The following is a 21302-nucleotide window of genomic DNA, read 5'->3' on the forward strand; positions in this document are numbered from 1 at the left end:
TGTTAAATTAATGAGTTCTCTGGTTGTGAGATGAAAGCAGAAGGTGCCTATAAAAAAAAAATCTCAGTAACAAATGGACTGCATTAATTTAACTAGCTAATTTAAACATACCTATTTCACCTATAGAGCACTTTCATTACTTCTAACATTTCTGGAAAGGCAGTAGATGCTCCAGAATAATCTTCAATATATGCTTGCAAAGATTACATTGCTTTACCAAAAAAAAAAATTCAGACAGACTGTCTGAAATTCCAAGCTAAAATACACATAAAAAGACAGTAATGGCAGTATTTTGTCTTTAAAAAATGATGTAAATGTTGTATACTATCATACATTGTCATGCTTTTTAAAACTACAATTAAGGATGTAAGAGATGTACAGTAAATACACTGCTGAGGTACATTTCTTCTAAATATTAACACCACGACAGAATTACTCCCCAGCAGGTGATGCTACTTGGGAACATATAAATACAATTTTTACATTGTAAGGCACTTTTACCCAGCATACATGAGTTGAAGTCAGTTATGACAAATTTGAGGCTTGTAAGAAAACAGGTTTCTTTCTTTTGACTTTGTTTCCAAGAATTCTGAATTAATGACAGTTTAGTCAGGCCATCTCAGCACAAAGAGGTAACAGGTAAACCAGCCACTTTTCTGCTACCCGAAGGTAAAGTGCTGTTCTGGTTCTTCAAGGCATGGAATGGGGTCATTGATTTCACAACAAATGAGTTATTAGACTGAATATTATAGTAAGCAACTGACACAATGTGAATTAGAGCTCAGTCTCAAATACAATCAGTATGCTGGCAGATCAACCCCATGCAACCTTAGTTAAAAATACAGTAGCTGCAAACAAAGTGCCTTTTTTCCATGGGAGAGCCATGTCTGAGGCACAAATCTAGAAGTAATTTAAACATTGAAGGATTTTGCATTCTAACTGTTCTGAGTGGCTGAAAAATGTTCATATTCTAAGAGAAACAAAACACCTTGATAGACAATTTCAATAACCAATCTGTCATTGCAATTCAAGTCACGCTTTTAATTTTGAAAGTTACAAATACAAAATAAAAATGATCAATGGCATCATATTTAGAGCAGTAACTGAATATTTTCTGTACACAGCAATATTTCTTTCCAAAATGGCATTATTCTCCAAGAAAGCAAACAGAATTGATTGAATTCTAACAGGTAAAATGTTAGAAACTCCAATATACAGTATTGAGTCCCTCAAGACATTAAGGGAATGCATAAGAAGACAAATGACACACGTTAAATCTTTTAAAAATACAAGTAAAAAATGCTACAGAAACTCATGTTACAAATGAACTGTTTTTGCAATACCAATCACAGAAGAACTGTAGCAGTTTATAGTCAAATCTGTATTTTGCTTGTTTCCTTCCTTCAAATCCAGAAGTTTTGTTGGGAGTTCAGAGTGAAACAAGTCAAAACCCTAAACAAACAATAAGATGATGCGATAGCAACAGACAAATATGTGGACTAGATTCAGCTTTTTGGTTTTATTTAAGTCTGAGAATGTGCTTTAACAGACCAATTGAAGAAGCTAGTAGCCACTAGAAATGACAAGGTGTTTTGAAAGCAGTCAGAGGACTGATCTGTTAGGTTTGGTATAGCCTAGATCTGATTATTCCCTAAAGGAACATCAAACTCTTGCAAGTAGAATTCCATGACGTGATTGTTGACTTGACAGAAAGAGAAAAAATAATCACTAAAACAATAAGGATGATAAGCAAAGTTTCTCATACAGTGGTCATAAGATTAAAAAATAAATACCAAACTAGCAAAAAAAGGTTGTTTCCTCATTCTTCTTACAGAATATGGGACCTTTATGCATATTCCGGACAAAATATGAAGTGTTCCACACAACACAGAACATTTGAGGTATGGATGTCAGATATGGTGGCTAAATTCCATGGTGAGTTAAGAGTTGTAACTCTCTGAAGTAAAAGAGATTGGGCTGCAGAGTCCAAACATTTGTATAGTAAGGTTTTAATCACACTTAGTGAAGTGTTCTTTGCAAATCAGGGACACAGAAAGAGGTGGGTCGTTGGGGGAAGAATGAACTACAGCCCTTTGGCATGAGTTCTAAAGCTCACAGCTCAGAACCAACAGCTGCTCAAGTAAATCTCCCGCAAACAATGCTGGGCGGAATGAGCAATTACAACAGGAACAACCTGAAATGTTCAAGCGTGCTTCGGTGTACACTGAGTCCTTTTCTACTGTGTGCTTTGCAAGCAAAAACAGAGCGCGGCTTTCCCATGTATAGCCTCCGTAACTTGTGTATGAAGAAAATGCAAAATTCACAAAGTACCAGCTTGTTGCCACCACAAACTTGTCCATGTTGTTAATAACTAGCTAAGACCTTCCCTCATTGCATGAATCCACTAAACAACTTACACATTCCAAATCTTAAGGTTTTTATTCAGTCCAGAAATATAGATCTTACTTCATTTCAATGTCTGCCTTAACTTTTGACACTGTACATATTACATATCATTTATATAGTGTTTCATTTTTTTCCAGACACTGCAGACTACAAACTACATAATATTGACATGTAAAACTCTGCCACTTACTGAAGGCTCACACACATGAACGTTTCAGGCAGTTCAATGAAATTTCTAACAGAGTTGGGTAGTAAAAAGTTACTAACCCTTTTCTGATTTTAGAAAACAATTTAAAAGAATTAGTAGTTATGATGTCTTAGCCATTCCCAGTTCTATAACTCTGTCCCTTGAACCTGTTTAAAAAATGATGAAAACAGCAGTAAATTTAAAATCATACAGAAAAGCATTTAGCAGCTCTGATATTACATCTATATTTAGCAATAGAAATGAGGGCCTCCCTTCTTATACTGTTACAAAGTTAGCTGGATTTAAAAAACCACAAACCCTCCCCATTTTTCTACAGTATGGCAATAAAAAGTACTTATCTGCATACACTAGATTTAAATACTTCACTGCAATAAACGACATTAAATGTATATTGCGTTTCAGTCTTGGTAACAGATCTGTCAGGAGTAACTTCCATACCTAGTTTCCATTGAGCTGCTGCTGAGGAATGTCATTATGGTCAGCGCCTGATTTGCCACGGCTTTTGCTTTCTCTTTCTTCGTCCTCTTCATCTCTTTCATCATTCCCACTATGGTTTTTACAATAGAGTCTAGCACAATAAAAGAAACAGCGAGGACTTTTACTTTTCATATCTATCAAAACCAGACTTTGCTCTCAATTAGTTTTGAGATGTACTACAGGTCAATTGCTAACTCTTAACTCATTCATCATTCAGTCAGGCATCAGTTAAACTGGGAAAGAAAACAAGGTTGAAGACTAGCCAAGAAAACTTTGAACAATTTAGTTTTCAAGAACTGCTGCTACACTGCTCAGAGAATGCCCTCTCGTGGGCACAGCCACACTAGCAACTCAGCTGCAGCCAACTCACCAACACCCACATTTCAGCAAGCAAGTATGGAAAGTTACTGGTCCAAAAAACCGAAAATAAGCTACAAAACATATCAATATGGAGCAATCACGACATAAATTATACAGTTTCCTCAATACAAATTACAGATTAATCGAGGAAGAAAATGTAAGTCAATTGCTTTTCTCACTTCTCATATTACAATAGTACTACAGAAATTTTAAGCTACAGTAAATGAAATATTTTGCAAAGTCAACTATTACTTAAATATACCACTTCACATGAAAACTGAAATTTGAAATAATATTCTTTTGTTATTTGAAATAATATTCTTTTTAAAAATAATATACTTGACTCGTCAAATTAGGCAGAAAAAGCATCACGACATATCTTCACTTTCATTGTGGATTCAAGAATTACATAGGTCCTTACTTATAAATTCCTCGTGACATATTCTCAATGTATTTAGCTTTGTCTTCTACTCCACAGTGGTAATGGTAAGTTTTTATGCAGGCTTTAATTTCACACCCAATAGTAGCACCAGGCTGGCTGCAAAGCGTGCATTTCTGTACAGGGGAAAGAAGAGAATGGCACTCACTGTTCAGCCCTTCAGTCTCCTGCCTCTTAGTATTAAGTTTACTGTTCCTCATATTTATGGCTACCATATTGGAACAATAATTTATCTGGCAGATCATTCTTACAATGAAAAGTTAATCAAAGATATTGTAAAACAGAAGCTATATAATATTAGACTATTAAAATATGAACACTAGGATTTGCCTGTCCATTGCACTGAAAATTGCTACATGATTGGGTGTATTATTGTATTTCCAAGATAATTTTATTGCCACTGAAGTAAGTATGTTAATATATGAAGAATTTTAAGTGATTTTTTTTTTTTTCAATGAACAATATGGTTAGGAGTCCTCCCCATAAATTTCTTACCACTTTAAAAACAGCCTGAATTTTAGTAAAATACAGCGTGACATGTTACCAACATCCCCATCTCTGAGGCCTTAGTATGTTTTCGTATTAAAACATCCAAACAGTTGGAAACAAGTCGCTGTAAGAACATATTCTCTTAAGTTTATTTGTACTTTTACACAGTTTTTTTTTTAGCAACACAGGATCCAAAGCTGTTACTCTCTTAGAGTTACAAGATGGCTAATAATTTACAATGTACATTGTGATAAAGAATTCCATATACCACATGCCCAAACACCACTAATTTTTAAAATTATTCCTATCTGGCTGTCTGTCCCGAAAGTAATGATCCATTTAAATTTTGTGTTTAGAAATAGATGGAAAAGATTGTTTCACAAAAGGAAGAAGGCAGAGCTATATACACCTTAGTAGAATCAGTAACACATTCATCACATACTGCAGTTACATACCATTCTTTTTCCTCTCTTGATTTCTTGAAGTACAGTTTTGATATCAAAATCACCAAACTCTGCCCTGGAAGTTGTTGTTAGCTGGACAGTGCCAGAAGAGAACAACTGTAAAACAAGCAAGTCCAAAATAATTTCAGGTCACCAACATGATTAGAATTTTTTTTCTCTGCAGGAATAACTGAGTATTGAACATCCCCTTCTGTGATCTCAAACAGCATGGGCTTTCGCAAGAAACTAGGAAAAAAGCCATGCTGAGTAATTAGTATGATAAGTATTCCTTCTGATACCCACCTGACTGCTTTAATTACATTTGTTGCCTTGGAGAAATGTATTTTAAAAGACAAAGGAGTAGATAAATAGCGACATGATGACAACACAAAGTAATAAATGGACAATATTATCAATTACACCACAGAATTTTTTAGGAAGAGTCCATTTCCTTCCCTGTGACGTACAATTCAGCTTCACGACACGGCTGATGTCAACATACCTGAAAAGCCCCAAGGGATGGCAATGGAGCATATAAGCACCATCCCTACTACCATCATCCTGGCATATTCAGTTCAAACTGTCTTAAAACTGAAGCCCAGATACACAACGTAGCGAAGGATACTCTAAGACTCAAGGCTGCTGGCACACACCAGCTCTGCTCAGTGAGGCTAGGTATAGGAAGACAATTAATACTCCACAGATTGTCTGGACTATTTATTCATTTTGAGGTACAACAGGAACCACTGAGGTCTGTTACTCAAAGCCCTACCTCATTCATAGAACAAGTTATATAAAAGATAGCACTATCTGCTCATGTTCATTGAAATTAGCAGATTCTTTTCAGGCTGACAGTTCTATAAATGTGATCATCTAAAGGCAAGGGTCTTCTAGAACTTCCACATCCCACACTACTTGAGTCACACAGCCTGAATCCACTGGTCAGAAAAATAATAAATTTCATGGATTCTTCCTGGATTTTGTCTGAATGCCTCTGGAGTAAAGGTATTTTATTTTTGGAGTGGATTCTTTCAGTTAAAACTTTTATGTTTTCCCTTTAAAATATTGTGTATGCTTTTAGATGCTAAGGGAGCATTTCTGACAAGCTAAAGAGTCTCCCTGAGCTAATTCTATCTCTTAGCATGTAGCCAACTTTCATCCATGTTGCCCGCAGTGAAAATAAATGAATTGCTCACTTTGCAACACTTCAGCGTTTAAAGATATCATCAGCACACAGACAATACTCATGCATAATTACATTTGAGGGTACTGTATTAAAATCTAAAATAGCAATTCAGACAAAATTCACATAATAGACTGGTTAACAACAATACTTTTACTCACCATGCACTTATAGTGTGCTGCAGCCTTTTTGGCATTAAATATATGAAGCTTTCCTCTAGCTTCATTTTCTTCTTCACCTGCATGACAGAATCCACATTTAGGTTTTGTATCACTGGGGCTGCTTCTGTGGGGAGACCTGTCTCTCTGAAAGAAAAACATTTTACTAAAACATACTGCTGGGTTACAAATAAGGTTGCAATTTTAAAAGCCTGTGGCCACCAGCTGGAGGCTCAGACAAACGCAAATTTTAATAAAAATTAGATTTGCAGAGAAGAAATATGCAATTCTCTCTTCTAAGAAGTTTAGCATATTTACTGCTTACATAGGAACTGCTTTCTATTTCATCTGTGCCATGTGAAGACGTAGATCTAGTGTCTTCTGATTGCCCTTTTAAATTTGTTTTTCTTGGCTTTCCCTTACGACCCCTCCTTTTTCCTTTGGGAGGTGAAGGCTCCAACTCGTGTTCATTGATACTTTCTTCTAAATCTGCTTTAGAAGTTAAAAAACATCATCAAATAACATTCTCAAAAATTTTACACAAAACAAATCAATCAAACAAAAAACCAGACAAGAAAAAACATAACCTGTATTTTCTGCATTTCAGTCAGAAATAAAAGTACCAAGTTTTTCCCATTTATTACAAACATGCAACTTCAGATCCTGAAAACATTATTTACTTCTTTATACATATCACACAGCTTTGCATCTTTATAACATAATATATGAAAGTTTAGCATTTCTTAGAACTTCTACTTTCAGACACAAAAAATGTCCTCAGATACATTTATTCACCTCCACTGAAAATAAAACTCATTTAAACTACACTGAAACCAACAAATGTTTTCACCAATGAAATAAGCTTTTAAATATATTATTTTTAGGACACATAACTCCAATGTAAATTACACTCGATATTATGACAGTGTTTCTAACACCTCTATCCTTGCTTTATTAATTGATGCCTTTTGACTTAAGAAAAAAATTCACCCATTTTGGCTAGAGCATTAACATAAAGTTTTAAAACTGAAATGCATTTTGCCTCCATGAAAAAAATCTAAAATTTAATTTCAGTTACAGTATATTTTTACATCTACAGCTAAAAGCAGCCACCAGTTTACAGAAAATAATCCGCACTTACAATATCCCAGATAAAATATTTATAGAACATTAAGAATATAAGAACATACATTTTTAATACAGACATACCAAAGAGGTCTGGCAAGTTCCTTTGAAAATGTCAGCTCAACTGCTGAATGCTACAAAGAACTGTAGTCCAGTATTCTAGCAGACTGTCCTTTTGATTATTCAGAGCTCTACAGTTAATACAGATCAATGCTGCAAATTTCTTAAGATTGTTTCCAGTATGATCTAGTTAAATTATAGCTGATATTGAATAACCAGCTCTAGTCAGTCCCTAACAACCTTCCTGATCATCAGCTGCTCACAGGAGCATCTTTTTTTGCTTTTAATATGTAACACCCACCCCTGCTCAAACTGCAAAGATATTTCAGCAGACTGCTAAAACATGCACACACACTGCTAAAGAACTTGCTTCTCAAAATCCAAACCACAAACATCAGTATGAGCCCCCAAACAGAAGGAAATCCTAATCAGAAGGTTTGGAACATCTACTTTACACATTAATGGGCCACTTCACTGTTGTGGTATTATTATTGTTATTTAAGCATTGCTAGGGCACTTATCGCCATTATATCTTGGTCTCAGTATCCAGACAGGACATCTTATTTTAAGACTAAATGCTGCTTTGCCAGAACTCGTCTTTCTTATCTACTATCACATAAAAATCAAATCACATTTCTATCTCGTGATTAACAGTGACTCAACTGTACAAAATTTTGAAGTCAAAGACGAACATATATCACAGCCATCACCTTGGAGTATAAGATAACTGAACTACTGGCCCGAGGCCTTGCGTACAAGTGCATCCTATTAAGCTTAGTCTGTCATATCCGTCACTAATCCCTGAGAGATCTACAGCTTCTTGCACATTTATTAATGAAGGACAGAAAACTAAGCCAAATGCACCACAACAGGTTATACTAAAATATAATTCCCCCAAAGCTTCACTCTGTTGTATGCTTAAAAAGAGGCAAAAATTTGAGAATAAATTAATACAAATCCACACATTATTTTGGCTTAAATTGACAGATTACTCAGCTATATACAGATATTCCCAAATTGCTACTAAAATATATCAGTCTGTCTACCATAACATTCCTATGCTTCAATATATATACACACACACTATTCTTTTCTAATTTGATGACAAAAGCACCACTTACTTTACTCTGAAAAATAAAATAAAATACATGATGACATGGATTATCTAATGAAAGAACACATTTTACCTTTTCTCAGAATTTACTGTCTAACCTTATTTATCATTTATCATTACTTGCTAAATTCCCCACGCAAGATTATGCAGTTTAGGTATCATACCTCTCAGACTGCATATAGCAAATTTTATTACAATCTGAGAACCTCTTTCAAATAAAATAATTCTGTTTTATCTTGTCCCTTATCGTATGAGCTCTCCACCAATGAATTTAAAAAAACTGTGAATCTTTGTCTCTACTTTTACATTTACAGAAATCATAGATGGTTATTCTAGAAAAAAGGTCTTACAAAAATGTGACTATTGAATTCATCACATAACATCAGTAACAAGCTAAAAATATTCCTTCCAAAATCATTCCATGGATTTCCCTACTGCATTTGATGAAGCAAAATGTAGTCCATTCACCAACATTCTTTATTTTTTCCAAAGTTCCTTATCCATTCTGACAACCACAATGATTTCCACCTCTTAGTCCACCCTTATTTTCTAAATAACATTAAAGCATATCCTGAACTCTCTACAGTCACTTTCAAAAGTGAAAGTGAATCATAATTGCTAAAAACCAAGCACACGATATGAAAACCAACTTTTTATAAAAAATGTCACAGCCTCCTTGCAGAATCAGTTCTTAAGTGCTATTTTTTTAGTCTACAATTATTAGGATATTTAAGATTTGTGAAGTAAAAATGCTATATTTTTAAAAGATGGTTTTAGTGTAAGATACAAAAAGCATCAAGATTGCACAGCTTTCTTCAAAGGAGAACCCATTTTCTGTGCTCAAAACTAGTACTTCCCAAAAGGTTCAGAGCTCATTGAAATCTAGATGTCATATGACCCCTCATGAAAATAAAATGCCTTGCAGATTAAGGTCTACTACTAGTGACACGGACCTACAGATTAACACCACTGAGATGTGGGGATCTGCTCTACCACATCTATCTGCAAGACCGATACCTCAAAACATTAAAGTTTTTCTCGTTTTTAACAGCACTCTGAACTAGCGTAACAGTACAGGAAGAAAGAGATTGCAACCAGCTTTAAAATACACCTGCCTTGGATGGTCTTTACTGTTCAATACACAATTTGGTTTGTGCCCTATCCCTCCCCTCAAGCCCACTGCCAGCTTACCCTGTTTCCCTGGCATCTGATGGTTGGGTGTTTCCAACTTCTCATGTCAGCTTGAACTAAGGAAAACACAAACAGTTGTTCAACTCCTCCCTGACCAGATGACATTTTATCGTGGATATCACCCATACTCTGAATCCCCTGAGATTCCCTAGATATGCTTCAACTGCCCCCCATCCCATGTCCCATTACCGCATTGATTTTTAAAATCACCACAATATTCTCAATGTAACTTTATCTAAAGTCTTCAAAGGAGGTATCTTACAAACTTTCCTCAGAAGTTCCTAAATTCTGTATCTGAAAAAACAAACTTAGTACGCAATATGGTCTGAGGAGGAGGGGTGGGGGTAGAAATCAAGAGGAAACATTCTACATTTTAAAAAGCACCTAAGAACACGATACTGTAAATTCAGATGAGTGGAAAGATGAGCAGCAACAAGCCCCAAATTTGCATTTTAGAAATCCACAAGCAGTACAAAGTACCACAAAAAGAAGACTAGCAAAATGCTGTATTACATAAACTGTTAACAGGGAAACTCAGCTTCAGAGAGAAATCTAAAAATTCTCCTTTGATCATGACTAGAAGGAAAAAGGATCAAGATGTCTTGCTGTTTAAAATAAGGCTTGGCATAGAAGAGGTTGAGATATCACCGAACTAGTCTATATTGCATCAGTTTGAAATACACATGGAATCACCCATTTCCAAAAGCTAGGTTAAAGCAAAGTAAAAAGAATTACGTGATTTAAAGGTTGTGAAAGAACAAATAAAAAGAGGACGTGTACAATAAAGGCTGATACTGCTCTCTGTATCCACCTCCTACATTAGCTTAAACAATAGACTAAATGAGCCAGAAGCAAAGGGGGCTAAGTCTGTACAAGGAAGATAATAAAACTGACTGGCAAAATATATTTGCAAGTAGGACTGTACATAAAAAGAAGCCAAAATGTAGAATGTGAAAGTGGCTCAGACATGCTGTTCTGTAAGTCTGAAATCACACATCTGTATTTAAAGTTTTACAGTGCATTTGGGATGAAAGAGAAACTCTAAAAATTACAAAGAACAAAATCAACCTTGCTAGATTTTTAGAAGAGAAAAGGAATGTAACAGAGGAAGAAAAAAGTACTTTAGCACGCTAAAGTAAGATGTCCTTAAAACATGGCTGAAACCCAATGAACCATATGTGGCAACATAATTATTTTAAATTGAAAATAAATGTTAAAAAAAACCCAAAAACCTTATTGCCCCAGTAGACAATGATAAAAATGTGACTGCATCTATAAGCATTAATAAGAACCAGAGATTTGCATTAAAACCCTTGCAAGCAAATACAGAATCAAATGAATGCAATCATGAAATAACAGCAGCTTTTATCAGCAAATTATTTGAAATTAATGACCAAAATGCTGAATATAATTTTTAGGGGTTTTTTTTAAGGGAAAAAGACTAAGTTACATGAAACATTTCTAAACTGGAGAAAGTAAGAGTGAAGAGGAAGGAAATTAATTTACCCCTTAGGTCCCATCACTAATATGTTTTCCAAAAGCACCAGATACCTCAAGGAACTGATGTCTCTTCTCCAAAAGCTATTTTTGACTGAGTAGTATCTATGTTACGAAGTACTTGAGATTATTTCTTCAATTAAGTACATTTAACATAGTAAATGAATAAAATAGTCCTTCCTAACCACACAAACTAAGTGCTTTTTCAAGCATACAATCGTTGGCCAGGACTGAAGACAGACAATACATTTAGCTTATCTGCATAATCACAAAGCTTATGTCAACTGGTTTGATAAACCTTTTAAGTATGAGTTAGCTGACCAAGTTTCTATTTGTATAATGTCTTGCCTAGATAGGAAGGAGAATTATAATGTAAACATCACAGGGCAGCTCCTCAGATAATACAAACCATTCACCACATGACTTGTACATTTTTTCCTTTTCCGCTAGCTGTGCGTTTTTCCATAAGAAAACACCATTGTGATGCTTCTGCAAAATACCTCATCAGTCTATAATGGGCTGCATGCGAGATTGCTAACTTACTGCCTGGACCAACTCTTTTTGTCATAACACTACGTACATATTTGATGCCACATTCAGAGCAGCAGTCTCCATAAGACAGACAACAAGAAGGCTGAGCTAGCAGAGCCTAGGAAGAATGTGTAACCATCCACCAGCAGAACTGCAACACCACCAAACTGCCACGTTACGGAAACTTTTATACCTGACTGCATTAATGCATACAATGTTAGGCAACCTTATGCTGTGAACAGTGTTACAGAATATGCAACTATGAACAAACACTGATTAAAGAATCCAAAGATGAATCAGAATGTTACCTAACTATAATGCTGAAGTTTCAGATGTTTCTCCTGTCAGCCTCTGGCTTACACATCGCTTTGAAAAAGTACTTGGTTTGGTATAGATTGTAGCATCTCTAAATAGGTCTCACAGAGAAATATTACCCTGACTCAGCTTACTGAGCAGTATGAGAAGCATGGATTTCATGTTTGATCTTTAGAATAACATGAAAAGAATACCGAGACAGGGAATGCCCGTATTTTCATGGTAGAAACATAATTCTCCAAGGCTTTGAGTACAGCTACAATAGGAATTATGGACACTTTTCTGACCCCGCAGTTCCCAAGCATCTGTTTTAAACATTAACAATAGATAGACATATGGCTGTATTCATTATTCTTTGTTTTATTATTTTATGACAGAAGAGTGAAATTATATTCTTATCTTAGTTTATATTAAACTATTCCTGACAAGCTGAATTCGCTTTGAATTCAACACAGGGGCCAGGGCAGCCCCACCTCCAGGGAACTGAAAGACACCAATTTCAAATTTTTCAACAATTATTTCCAGTACATTGGAATAAATTCCAACAAACAGTTCCAAACCCTTAGTTCAACAATACTCTATTCTTCAAAAAGAATAAATGCAATTGTATCAAACTTAACAGTAATTCAACTAATTGTTAGCTGTGATAGTTTACAAGCACTAGCACCAACTCCTGTAGCATACTGGGTACTGACAAATTAGATGGCCTGCCTAAATTATGAATTAAACTATTACCTGAAGTTCAGGTCAGATTATTTAGTTAGATTTGTAACCAGCAAGACATGAATCCAGAGATGAAGCTTTCAGTAACTTTGCTCCTCTGAGCAGGTGTCTTTCAAATCCATTGACCTCACAGCCACAGCCCAGTACCAAGTGTGAGAGCACCTCACTTTTACTGTCCTTTTTCCAGTTACTGGGAACACAGCGCAGAAGAATCTCTCTGAAACATACGTACACAAAGGAAATACAGGAGAAATACAATTCTCCTATGTCACCTGAAGGCTAGGTCATACAGATAAATTAGACCAACCCAACAACCTGCTGAAACAGATAATGAATTTAAAAGCACAATACTTTGCTGCCATGTTTCATGGTTTTTTATTCAAAGAAAACAGAAGGCGGTTCACTCCTGTCAATTAAAAGAAAATGAACTCACATGGCTCATTAATTTTGTCTTCATGTGTAGGGAGATACTTAGTCTGATGAATTCTCACTCCACTTGAACTCCATGACAGCAGTAAATAACATCTAAGAGGCCCTTCTGATTAGGTTTCAACTGTGTAACTTTAATTCCAACATAGGTCCTTCAACCACATTTCCATGCAGCCTCAAGAAATTTTCCTTAACTGTTACTAAATGGTTAACCAATATTGTTGTTAAACTAGAACTTCTAACAAAAGGTATATTAGCCAGATCTCAGGCTTGAACAAGCATGTCCCCAAAAGCATCTATTTTCTAGGGAAGGGAAGGAAAAAAATCTCACTATTATGCAGAAGCACTGTCTACAGAAAAGAAACTGTTCTAGACTGCACCAAACACTGCTAAAAACTCTTCTAACATCTACTAACAAAAATGACATAATAAAAATACTTGGGCTGCAACAATTAAATCTGGATACAGAGAACAAAGGATAAAAACCCAGATGTTCTACACTGACCAATAAAAAGAACAAACCAGCATCCCAGAGCAGGAGCAATAAGTTTCCATTAAAACAGACTGATAATTCCAGTGCCACTGTGCACCCACATTGAGTGACATAACCACAGATGAGCTTTAACTATCCTGTTATGAAAACACTGCTGAGAGCAAGAATTCAAGAAAATTATGCAAAAACAAGGCAAAAACCAGAAGCCGCTCTGTTAGCATCTAGTATCCCTAGCTAGTCTATTCACTCTTCTCTGCAAGTCCTTTCTGGTTTTGCACACAACCATTCTTTCATATTTAAATTCCTTTGATATTCACATTTTCCTAAAGAAATAAACCAACAAAATACATATACAAAGCTTAATATCACCCTCCAACATCTTACAGTTACTATTCTACTAAGCAAACTTCAGCATTTACATATTAAGAACCAAACCCTCCGAAGTCTCTTCTTAAACTCCAAAAACCACCCTGTATATTTTCATCTTCTAAAGGTAATTAGTTTTCAATGTACCAAAATACCATTACTATACAATGTGATAAGTCATTTCCATAAGACAGACGCAGCACATTTTCACTTTCTTTGATTTAAAGGAGGTCTACCACAAAAGAGCCCCAGCTTCTGGTGTTATCAAATCCATAGTTATAAGGAAGAATATTATATGGGTACAGTTCCCTGAATTGTATGGACTAAAAAAGAGCATATTCTTTGTGAAAGAGCACTGAGTAAAATTTCAGTCAAATATTAAACAAAAAAAACCCAGAAAACAAAATGTAAAGTATAGCTACACATTTCTAGAAGTGTAAACCGCAACAAAACAAAAAAAATGAGTGTGGAGTTAAATGCTAGATGAGACACTATTGCGTTCTTCGGCCTCAGTTTTTCTGAATGATGTTGTTTATTCCTCCTTCTCATACATTCAATTTAAGTGTCTCTTTGGATGAGTCCAGTCTAATGTTTATCAAAGTACCATCATAATTTAAGCAAAAAGCGACTATGCCTCTGTAGTAATTTTTCCCTTGTCTTCTCAGACATATAAATTTTAAAAGCCTTTGCTGTTAGAGAATGACATCGTAGAGTTGGAGATTATGGTTTCTGAAAACTCTTAAAGAAAAGCCCAAGTTCAGATCCTGCAAGGAATTCCAAGCAGAAGTAATCGTCCATTGGCATAGGGCTCCATGCAGAATTGGAGGCATTTTTCAATAGTTGTCAAACACTGAGTCATTTATGAATAAGTATAACAGATTATGTTTAAATATCAGTTAAATAAATTAATCTCTCTCTGGACTCAAATATCTTTCATATTCAGTTTCTGCTCACAAGCAAAGCAAACCCTAAAACAAAGAAACAAAGTGCCAAATTACAAGAGAACATGGCCCAGTCTCTTTGGAGAATTAATATAATACATATACTGCTTTTCTTATTTAAACCCATAATAGCAAAATCAGAGAGTGTTTTATACAAAGCACATAACAATTTTTACATAGACTTCAAAAAAAATAGTTTTTGTTTGGGTTTTTCTACTGCCTTCAATATCCTTCTGAACACTGAAGTAACATCCAAACCTAACCATTAAAGTATCTATTATCCGTAACATAAAAAGTAGTACATTACCTTAAAAATACATTTGGCAGAAAGAGACTGAAGTAATTTATGAAATTTGATCTTCACTAAATAAAGAATCACGTACTCCTCATTAGCTAAATCTGATGACATTTCGGTTAAAAGCAATGCAAAAAGTAAACTAACAACTGTTTGCTTACCCAAATTCAGACACAGTAGAAAAAGGAAAAATATCTGCGTAAATACACAACAGCACAACTAGTTTGGAATTTTAACAGACCACACCATTTATCTATGTTTGTGGCATATCATCCCTCGTGCATTTCACTACTCTCCTCTGCAAAGATGCACAGCTTTTATGAATGTTCCCAAACAGCTTTTTTTGCTTATCAAAATTACTCAGAAATATATCTATAAGTGATCTGACCACAAACCCTTTCATTGATTATTGGGTCCTTCTTATTTGAAAGTTGTGAATATTTAGGAACATTAGCAATAGCAAAATCAGCCGTTACCTGACAAAATATTTTAAATGTTAATATTGTGTATATTTAACTAGAAATATAAGCCAGCTTCTTCCCAGAAGGGAATGCATTATTTCTACCCAAACTTTGTTTTGACAGAACATCAAATCTTTTGAACATCCCAAAATTTATGTTTTGGGTTTTTCTCCACCTCAACCAATAATTTTTAGAGAAAATACAGAAGTCAGATGGGCTTCCAAACTCATTGTTTCTCAAAAAAAAAAAAAAAAAAGAGTAGTTTTTATTTTTACTGAAAACATTTATATTCTCCAAAAAAATTAAATTTAACCAAAATATCTTTCTACAATGGGAAAAATTTATATTGAATAATTTTACCTTCAGAGTTATGCGTAGTTTTCTTGTGTTTTCGACATAAAATCCTATAAACAAAGTAGTTGAAAACTGTCAAGTCAGTCACGATTCACAGATTATTTACTCATCTTTTAAATTTAAATGCCAGTACATTTTTCTCCCACTTGTAAGTCTCACTGATATACAAATCTTGCAGTGAAAATAGGCTTTTCTAGCACATCAGTATTTTGAATGCCACAATCATCATTAGATTTTTTTTTGCAACAGTTTTGTTTAGATTCCAAAAGTGGGTTTTTTTGTTTTGCTTTGTTGTTGTCTTTTTTTAAGCAAAGAATGTGAAATATAAATACAAAACCAAACATAGCAAACAAATAATAGTTACATGTAAATGCCTTGTGAGGGTTTCTCTCTTATCTGAGCTTTATCATGCAATGCACAGTAGTAGTGATATGTCTTGTGACATGTTTTCACATCACAGCCAATGGTTGCTCCAGGACAATGGCATAAAGAGCACATCTGTAAAGGAAAAGAAAGCACAATTCATGTTACTGTTGGCTTAGTATTTCTGAATTTAAAAATAATATAGTTACCACTCCCAGTGAAAAAAATAAATGGACCTATGCATACCTGCTCTCAGGTATTTTTCATCATTTATTTTAAAATTGAGGAGAAATGTGTTGCAATTATGCAACAATACAATAACCATCATGCATTGATTATCAATTCAATGAAGAAAATAAGTAATTTATTTATGTGGAATATAATGTGTTTGATGACAGTGACACAGCTGTTTACCTACATATCACGCTCTCAACCATTTCAGAAAAGTTAAAAATCATAAATTGTACCTCTTTAATTCTGAATTACATTATGAAGGCAGGAGAAAAAAAAAAAAAGACACACATATGGCAATGAATCTTGCAGTCAGAAATACTGATGAGCCGCGAATTTACCTTAGCCTCAGCAGCTAACTTTACCTCTTTTTTCTGTAAAGTTATTTCCTTAAGTCATTTCCAAAACACTGAATTTAGTGAAATATTTGTTAAATACAATTAACTTTTTTCACTTATACTAAATTTTGTTCTTTATACTTATATTGCAGAAACGGTTAAATGGGAGCCTGTTGCTCTATTCTTCTTTCCCAATAATTTATTCTTCTGGTATTAGACACATCACTGATTAGGATACACCAGCAATCAGGCTTCTAAACTGTTCACTGCCCTTTTCATACTGTATTAGGAAAGGAAGTAATTGATACAACAATATTTTTCTCTTTATTATTTTCTACTGACACAATATTGTCCCAAAATCGCAGAATTTCCCATTAAACAACCCTGAAAAGACAGCCAGAGCTTTTTATTTGTATCCTGCATGTTATCCACACCCCCAAAAGATTTAATTCCAAATCCATTAGCGTAAGTGCGCAATGTAGGATGCTCCTTACATATATCTTTGTGGAATACACTTTCTGCTCACGGCACTTGCTCAGTCAAGTTCTTGTTAGTCTCAAACATACTAAATAAATATATCACCAAAGTTATGTATCACCATCCTGTTTTTCAATTTTAAGAAAGTTAACTGAACAGTAAAAATGTCAAAGCTTTGGATCATCTCCATTTACTCCTCTGCAAGCTCTGAAATGGTATAGTTATATACCGTTCCCTAGCTGTTATCTAATTTGTATGGCTATTTTATCTCAATTTTTTTATACTTTATGTTTTAATATAACGGCTGATAAAAGTTCTTTATAAAAGCCTAGGTTGAAATTATATCCATCCTATCAGTTTTAGTCAATACTTCAGGATTTTTAAAGTCAGAAATTACTAAAATAAAACTTTCCTTTTATGAAGACCATGAAGTATCTGTGTGAACAAAACAGACCACAGGAATTTTTATATTGATTTATTGGTCTATGTTTCCTGACAGTAATAAAATACTTATTCCATTGGTACAAGTCCTGCTGTCCAAATGATCACTGGCAACAGATTAATTAATTCCCAAGTCGTATATGTGAAGTTTGACAAGCTGCAAAATAGGTAGGAGATTTTAAAAAATCCTCCCATGCACAGTTAACAGACATAATAATTCTATCAGTGCTTTATACTCCCAAATGTTTACAGACTTCACAGGTTTTTATGACTGGCCTATTAAGGTTGAACCTACAAACTTTTCTCAAACAGAAATATGTTACCACCAGAAAGGTGGTATGACATGTCAGTCATTATCCCTTCAGTAACGAACAGGCCGCAGTTTTCAGTGCATACCTGGTCAGCAGCAGCACCTCCTGAAGGGAGAAACTACGTAAAATCTGTCAGCAGACAAATTTAGTCCAAGCTATCACTATAATTACTTAACCCAGTACACCACACTGAGATACTTTTGCTCAATGTATTCCCACGTAAAAGAACAGGCTAGAACAAGGCTGGGTATCTGGGCTAACCAAAACCATTTAGCTTTAAGCTTCCTAAACAACTCAATGGAGACAGATTCCTCCAGAGAATAATTCAGAGCTGTAGTTTTCTGACAGCTACAGACAGAGATAAGGCACCTAAGTTAAGATCTAAAATTATCTTGTAAATTCTCTCCAAATAGGAAACATCTCAGGACTATGAATATACTAGGTTAACCAAATCCAGGTTTTCTGCAAAAAGCTGAAGGAAGTGCCTGATACGTACAGCTATCAAGCTCCAAGAATACATCCAGCTGTTGTATCAGTGAAGGAACATAAAGAAATTCAGAAGCAGAAAGACAGAAACCACCAATGACATAAAAAGAAATAATCTTACTGAAAACATTTAAGAGACTCAAGAATCAAAAAGGGTTTTTTTTGCAATCTGTAGTTCCATTTACTACTGCATTCTTTGGGAATTCCTAATCACAACATGAAAGACTTGTGAATAGCTATTTCTTTATGCTTCAGCTAATTAGAGCAAATAAAGTTCCCTGCATTGGAAAAGATTCAAATGAAACACTAGATGAAATACTAGCCTATTATATATAATAATAGTACAACAATAATACTTCAGACTACTCTTAGTCCAAGAACTGGTAAATATGTAAGAATGCTTTAAATAACTAAGCTGGAAGTTTTTCATAGGAGAAGTGAATTAATCATTTGTTCAAAATATTTTGAAAATGTCTCAGTCATTTCCTAAATGGAAAACAATTAGTTCTAAAAAAGAATTAATGAATTAGCTTCTTGGGAATTAAAAAAAGTCATTGCTCCTCAATTCTCATCAATTTCGTAGAACTGTAATCACTATTGTACCCACGTACCCCATAAGATGCCTATATACACAGAATCATCTATTAAATCAATATAAAAGGAAGCAATAAAAGTACCTTTGGTACTTAAAACCAGATTTTGGCAGCAAAACCAAACACTGGTAAAGGCATGATAATACCCTTGCCAGGTCCCTAGAACATGGGTTTCATTCTGAAATCTAGCAGAAAATATTAAATATAAATTACTGGATTAGAAACATAAATTTAGGAAATGCTATTGTTTATGTGCAGCCCACCAAAAGGAAAAACAGGCATATTCTGTAAATGAGTTTTCAAATCTGCTTGGAAAAACCTGCATAACTGCTACAATCATCTACATTTGCCAATGAGAAAAAAGTGACTGCTAAAATAATAATTCTGGATTTATTTTTTAATAATCACAAGTTTAAGCTACAATTCTTAAAACATGTTTGCATGAGAGCAGAACCTGACTGAAGTAAACTACTTTTTACCCTTTCCTGAACACTATTCAACTGTCAGGTAACTCACATTTGAATTTCATTTCAATGCAAGTATAATCATATATACTGAGGGCTTTTTTTTTCTTAAATCTGAGACAAATTTTACTTCAACATCTTCTTCTTTAAGTTGTCCGTTACCTTAGAGCTCAGACAATGGTCATATATACATACATATAATATACTGCACAACCTCATGGTAAACTTCATAGAAGGTAAGAAAATATTGTCTTCCATTTTCAAGTACCAAAAAACAGAGACTTACCAGTTTAGTGCCTCTCTTTATTTCTTTCTGAATATCTTCAATAGAGAATCCACCAAGACTCTCATTATCAGTGTGTGAAGATACCAGTGCAGATGAGAACAGCTAAAATTAGAAAAACAAACCATATTTTTTATGTTTTAAGGGTATAAGTGATACAGAACATTTATATATTTGAAACACACAACAATTTCAAATTAGAGTGATTAAACATTTGTGCCAATGCCACAGCTGGTCGAATTTTTCATTTCTTTGTAGTCTTTTACTAGCTCACTATATCCTTTCCTTTTTTCCTATGGGTTACTCACCATACATTTGTGATGTGCTGCCACCTTCTGGTTTTCTGACATCAATAATTGTCCACATTCATTATCTTTATTAGATCTACAAAAACCACACTTCCTTTGTCTTGAAGAGACTTTTTTCTGTCCAACTGAGCTTGTCATGATTTTAAATGACCTTAGAATGCCACTTCAATCCTCTCAATGCTACAGAAAAAAAAGGTGCAATCAGCATGTTAGCATGAACAAAAGGCAACTTACAGTTTTGTAAATATAATATTGGTTGCTTGAAAATGATCTGTCCCTTTTTAAACTTTTCTTTACACAACTACAGTATACCCAAATAAACATGCACCTAGTAGAAACAGTATTTTCCCAACTCTTTATGCAATTGTATCAGCAAGCAGAATTACTTCTTTAGGGAAAAAAGTCTGAACATCAATACAAAACTTTGGACACTGATATAGAACTTAGGGGGGAAAGAATAAATAAATGGAAAACACAACAAGTACAGCAATCATCAGGGGAAAAAGCTCCTGCAACTCTTTCATGCCATTCCTACAGTTATTTATTAGAGCAAAAGAATTCGTAGAAAATGCACTACCTGTGCATGCAATAAAATGCCAGCTACTAAAGTTCTTCAAAAACAGAAGCAAAGAAAAACCCCAAGAGTCCAGCACAGCATCCAGAACAGGTTTTGAGTGTAAAAGCTCACAAAGTAGCAGAGCAGATGAGTAACTACCCTTAGATGAGGAGATAAAGTGTTTCCATTTTAGGTATTACACAGATACACTGTGGCTAGTCAAACAGCATTAGGAACAAAATTTTAGAAGGATCGATGACTAACCTGCTGCAATGGAAACCTTTTCAAGACCCAGGGGCAAGCTAGCAGTACCATGCTAATTTTCAGGAAGTGCATGAGAGCTGCTAGTCTCATCTAAGAAAAATAACTTAAAATTAAACTTAACATGAATCA

At 34.6% G+C, this 21302-nt stretch overlaps 1 protein-coding gene across 2 annotated transcripts; it reads right to left on the reverse strand.

Moving 5' to 3' along the window:
• Positions 1-1798: 1798 nt before the first annotated feature.
• PHF6 (PHD finger protein 6) lies at positions 1799-20534 on the reverse strand. Of its 2 annotated transcripts, none has more exons than XM_010085800.1 (10): positions 20354-20534; positions 20049-20150; positions 16423-16556; positions 16065-16108; positions 6489-6652; positions 6167-6310; positions 4835-4939; positions 3873-4006; positions 3053-3182; positions 1799-2760 (listed from the first exon to the last, which is right to left on the reverse strand). In XM_010085800.1, exons 1-9 carry the CDS (start codon positions 20489-20491, stop codon positions 3053-3055), a joined length of 1095 nt encoding a protein of 364 aa, XP_010084102.1. In that variant the 5' UTR covers positions 20492-20534; the 3' UTR covers positions 1799-2760. The 2 variants fall into 2 exon arrangements, with proteins under 2 accessions (XP_010084102.1, XP_010084101.1); XM_010085799.1 differs by having other exon boundaries at positions 6489-6655; positions 20354-20491.
• Between the last annotated feature and the right edge of the window lie 768 nt (positions 20535-21302).

This window comes from Pterocles gutturalis, unplaced genomic scaffold (assembly GCF_000699245.1).
Source record: "Pterocles gutturalis isolate BGI_N339 unplaced genomic scaffold, ASM69924v1 scaffold25615, whole genome shotgun sequence".
NCBI classification, from domain to species: Eukaryota; Metazoa; Chordata; class Aves; order Pterocliformes; family Pteroclidae; genus Pterocles; species Pterocles gutturalis.

Bases quoted from the DNA above. Each gene is read 5' to 3' on its own strand.
- PHF6 (XM_010085799.1), bottom strand. From the start codon at position 20,491: ATGACAAGCTCAGTTGGACAGAAAAAAGTCTCTTCAAGACAAAGGAAG. The intron at 16,109-16,422 runs GTAACTATTATT...CTTTGTTTATAG, and splicing joins CCCTCACAAGGCATTTACAT to GATTTTATGTCGAAAACACA. The intron at 4,940-6,166 runs GTGAGTAAAAGT...CTTGTTTTACAG, and splicing joins CAGCACACTATAAGTGCATG to TTGTTCTCTTCTGGCACTGT.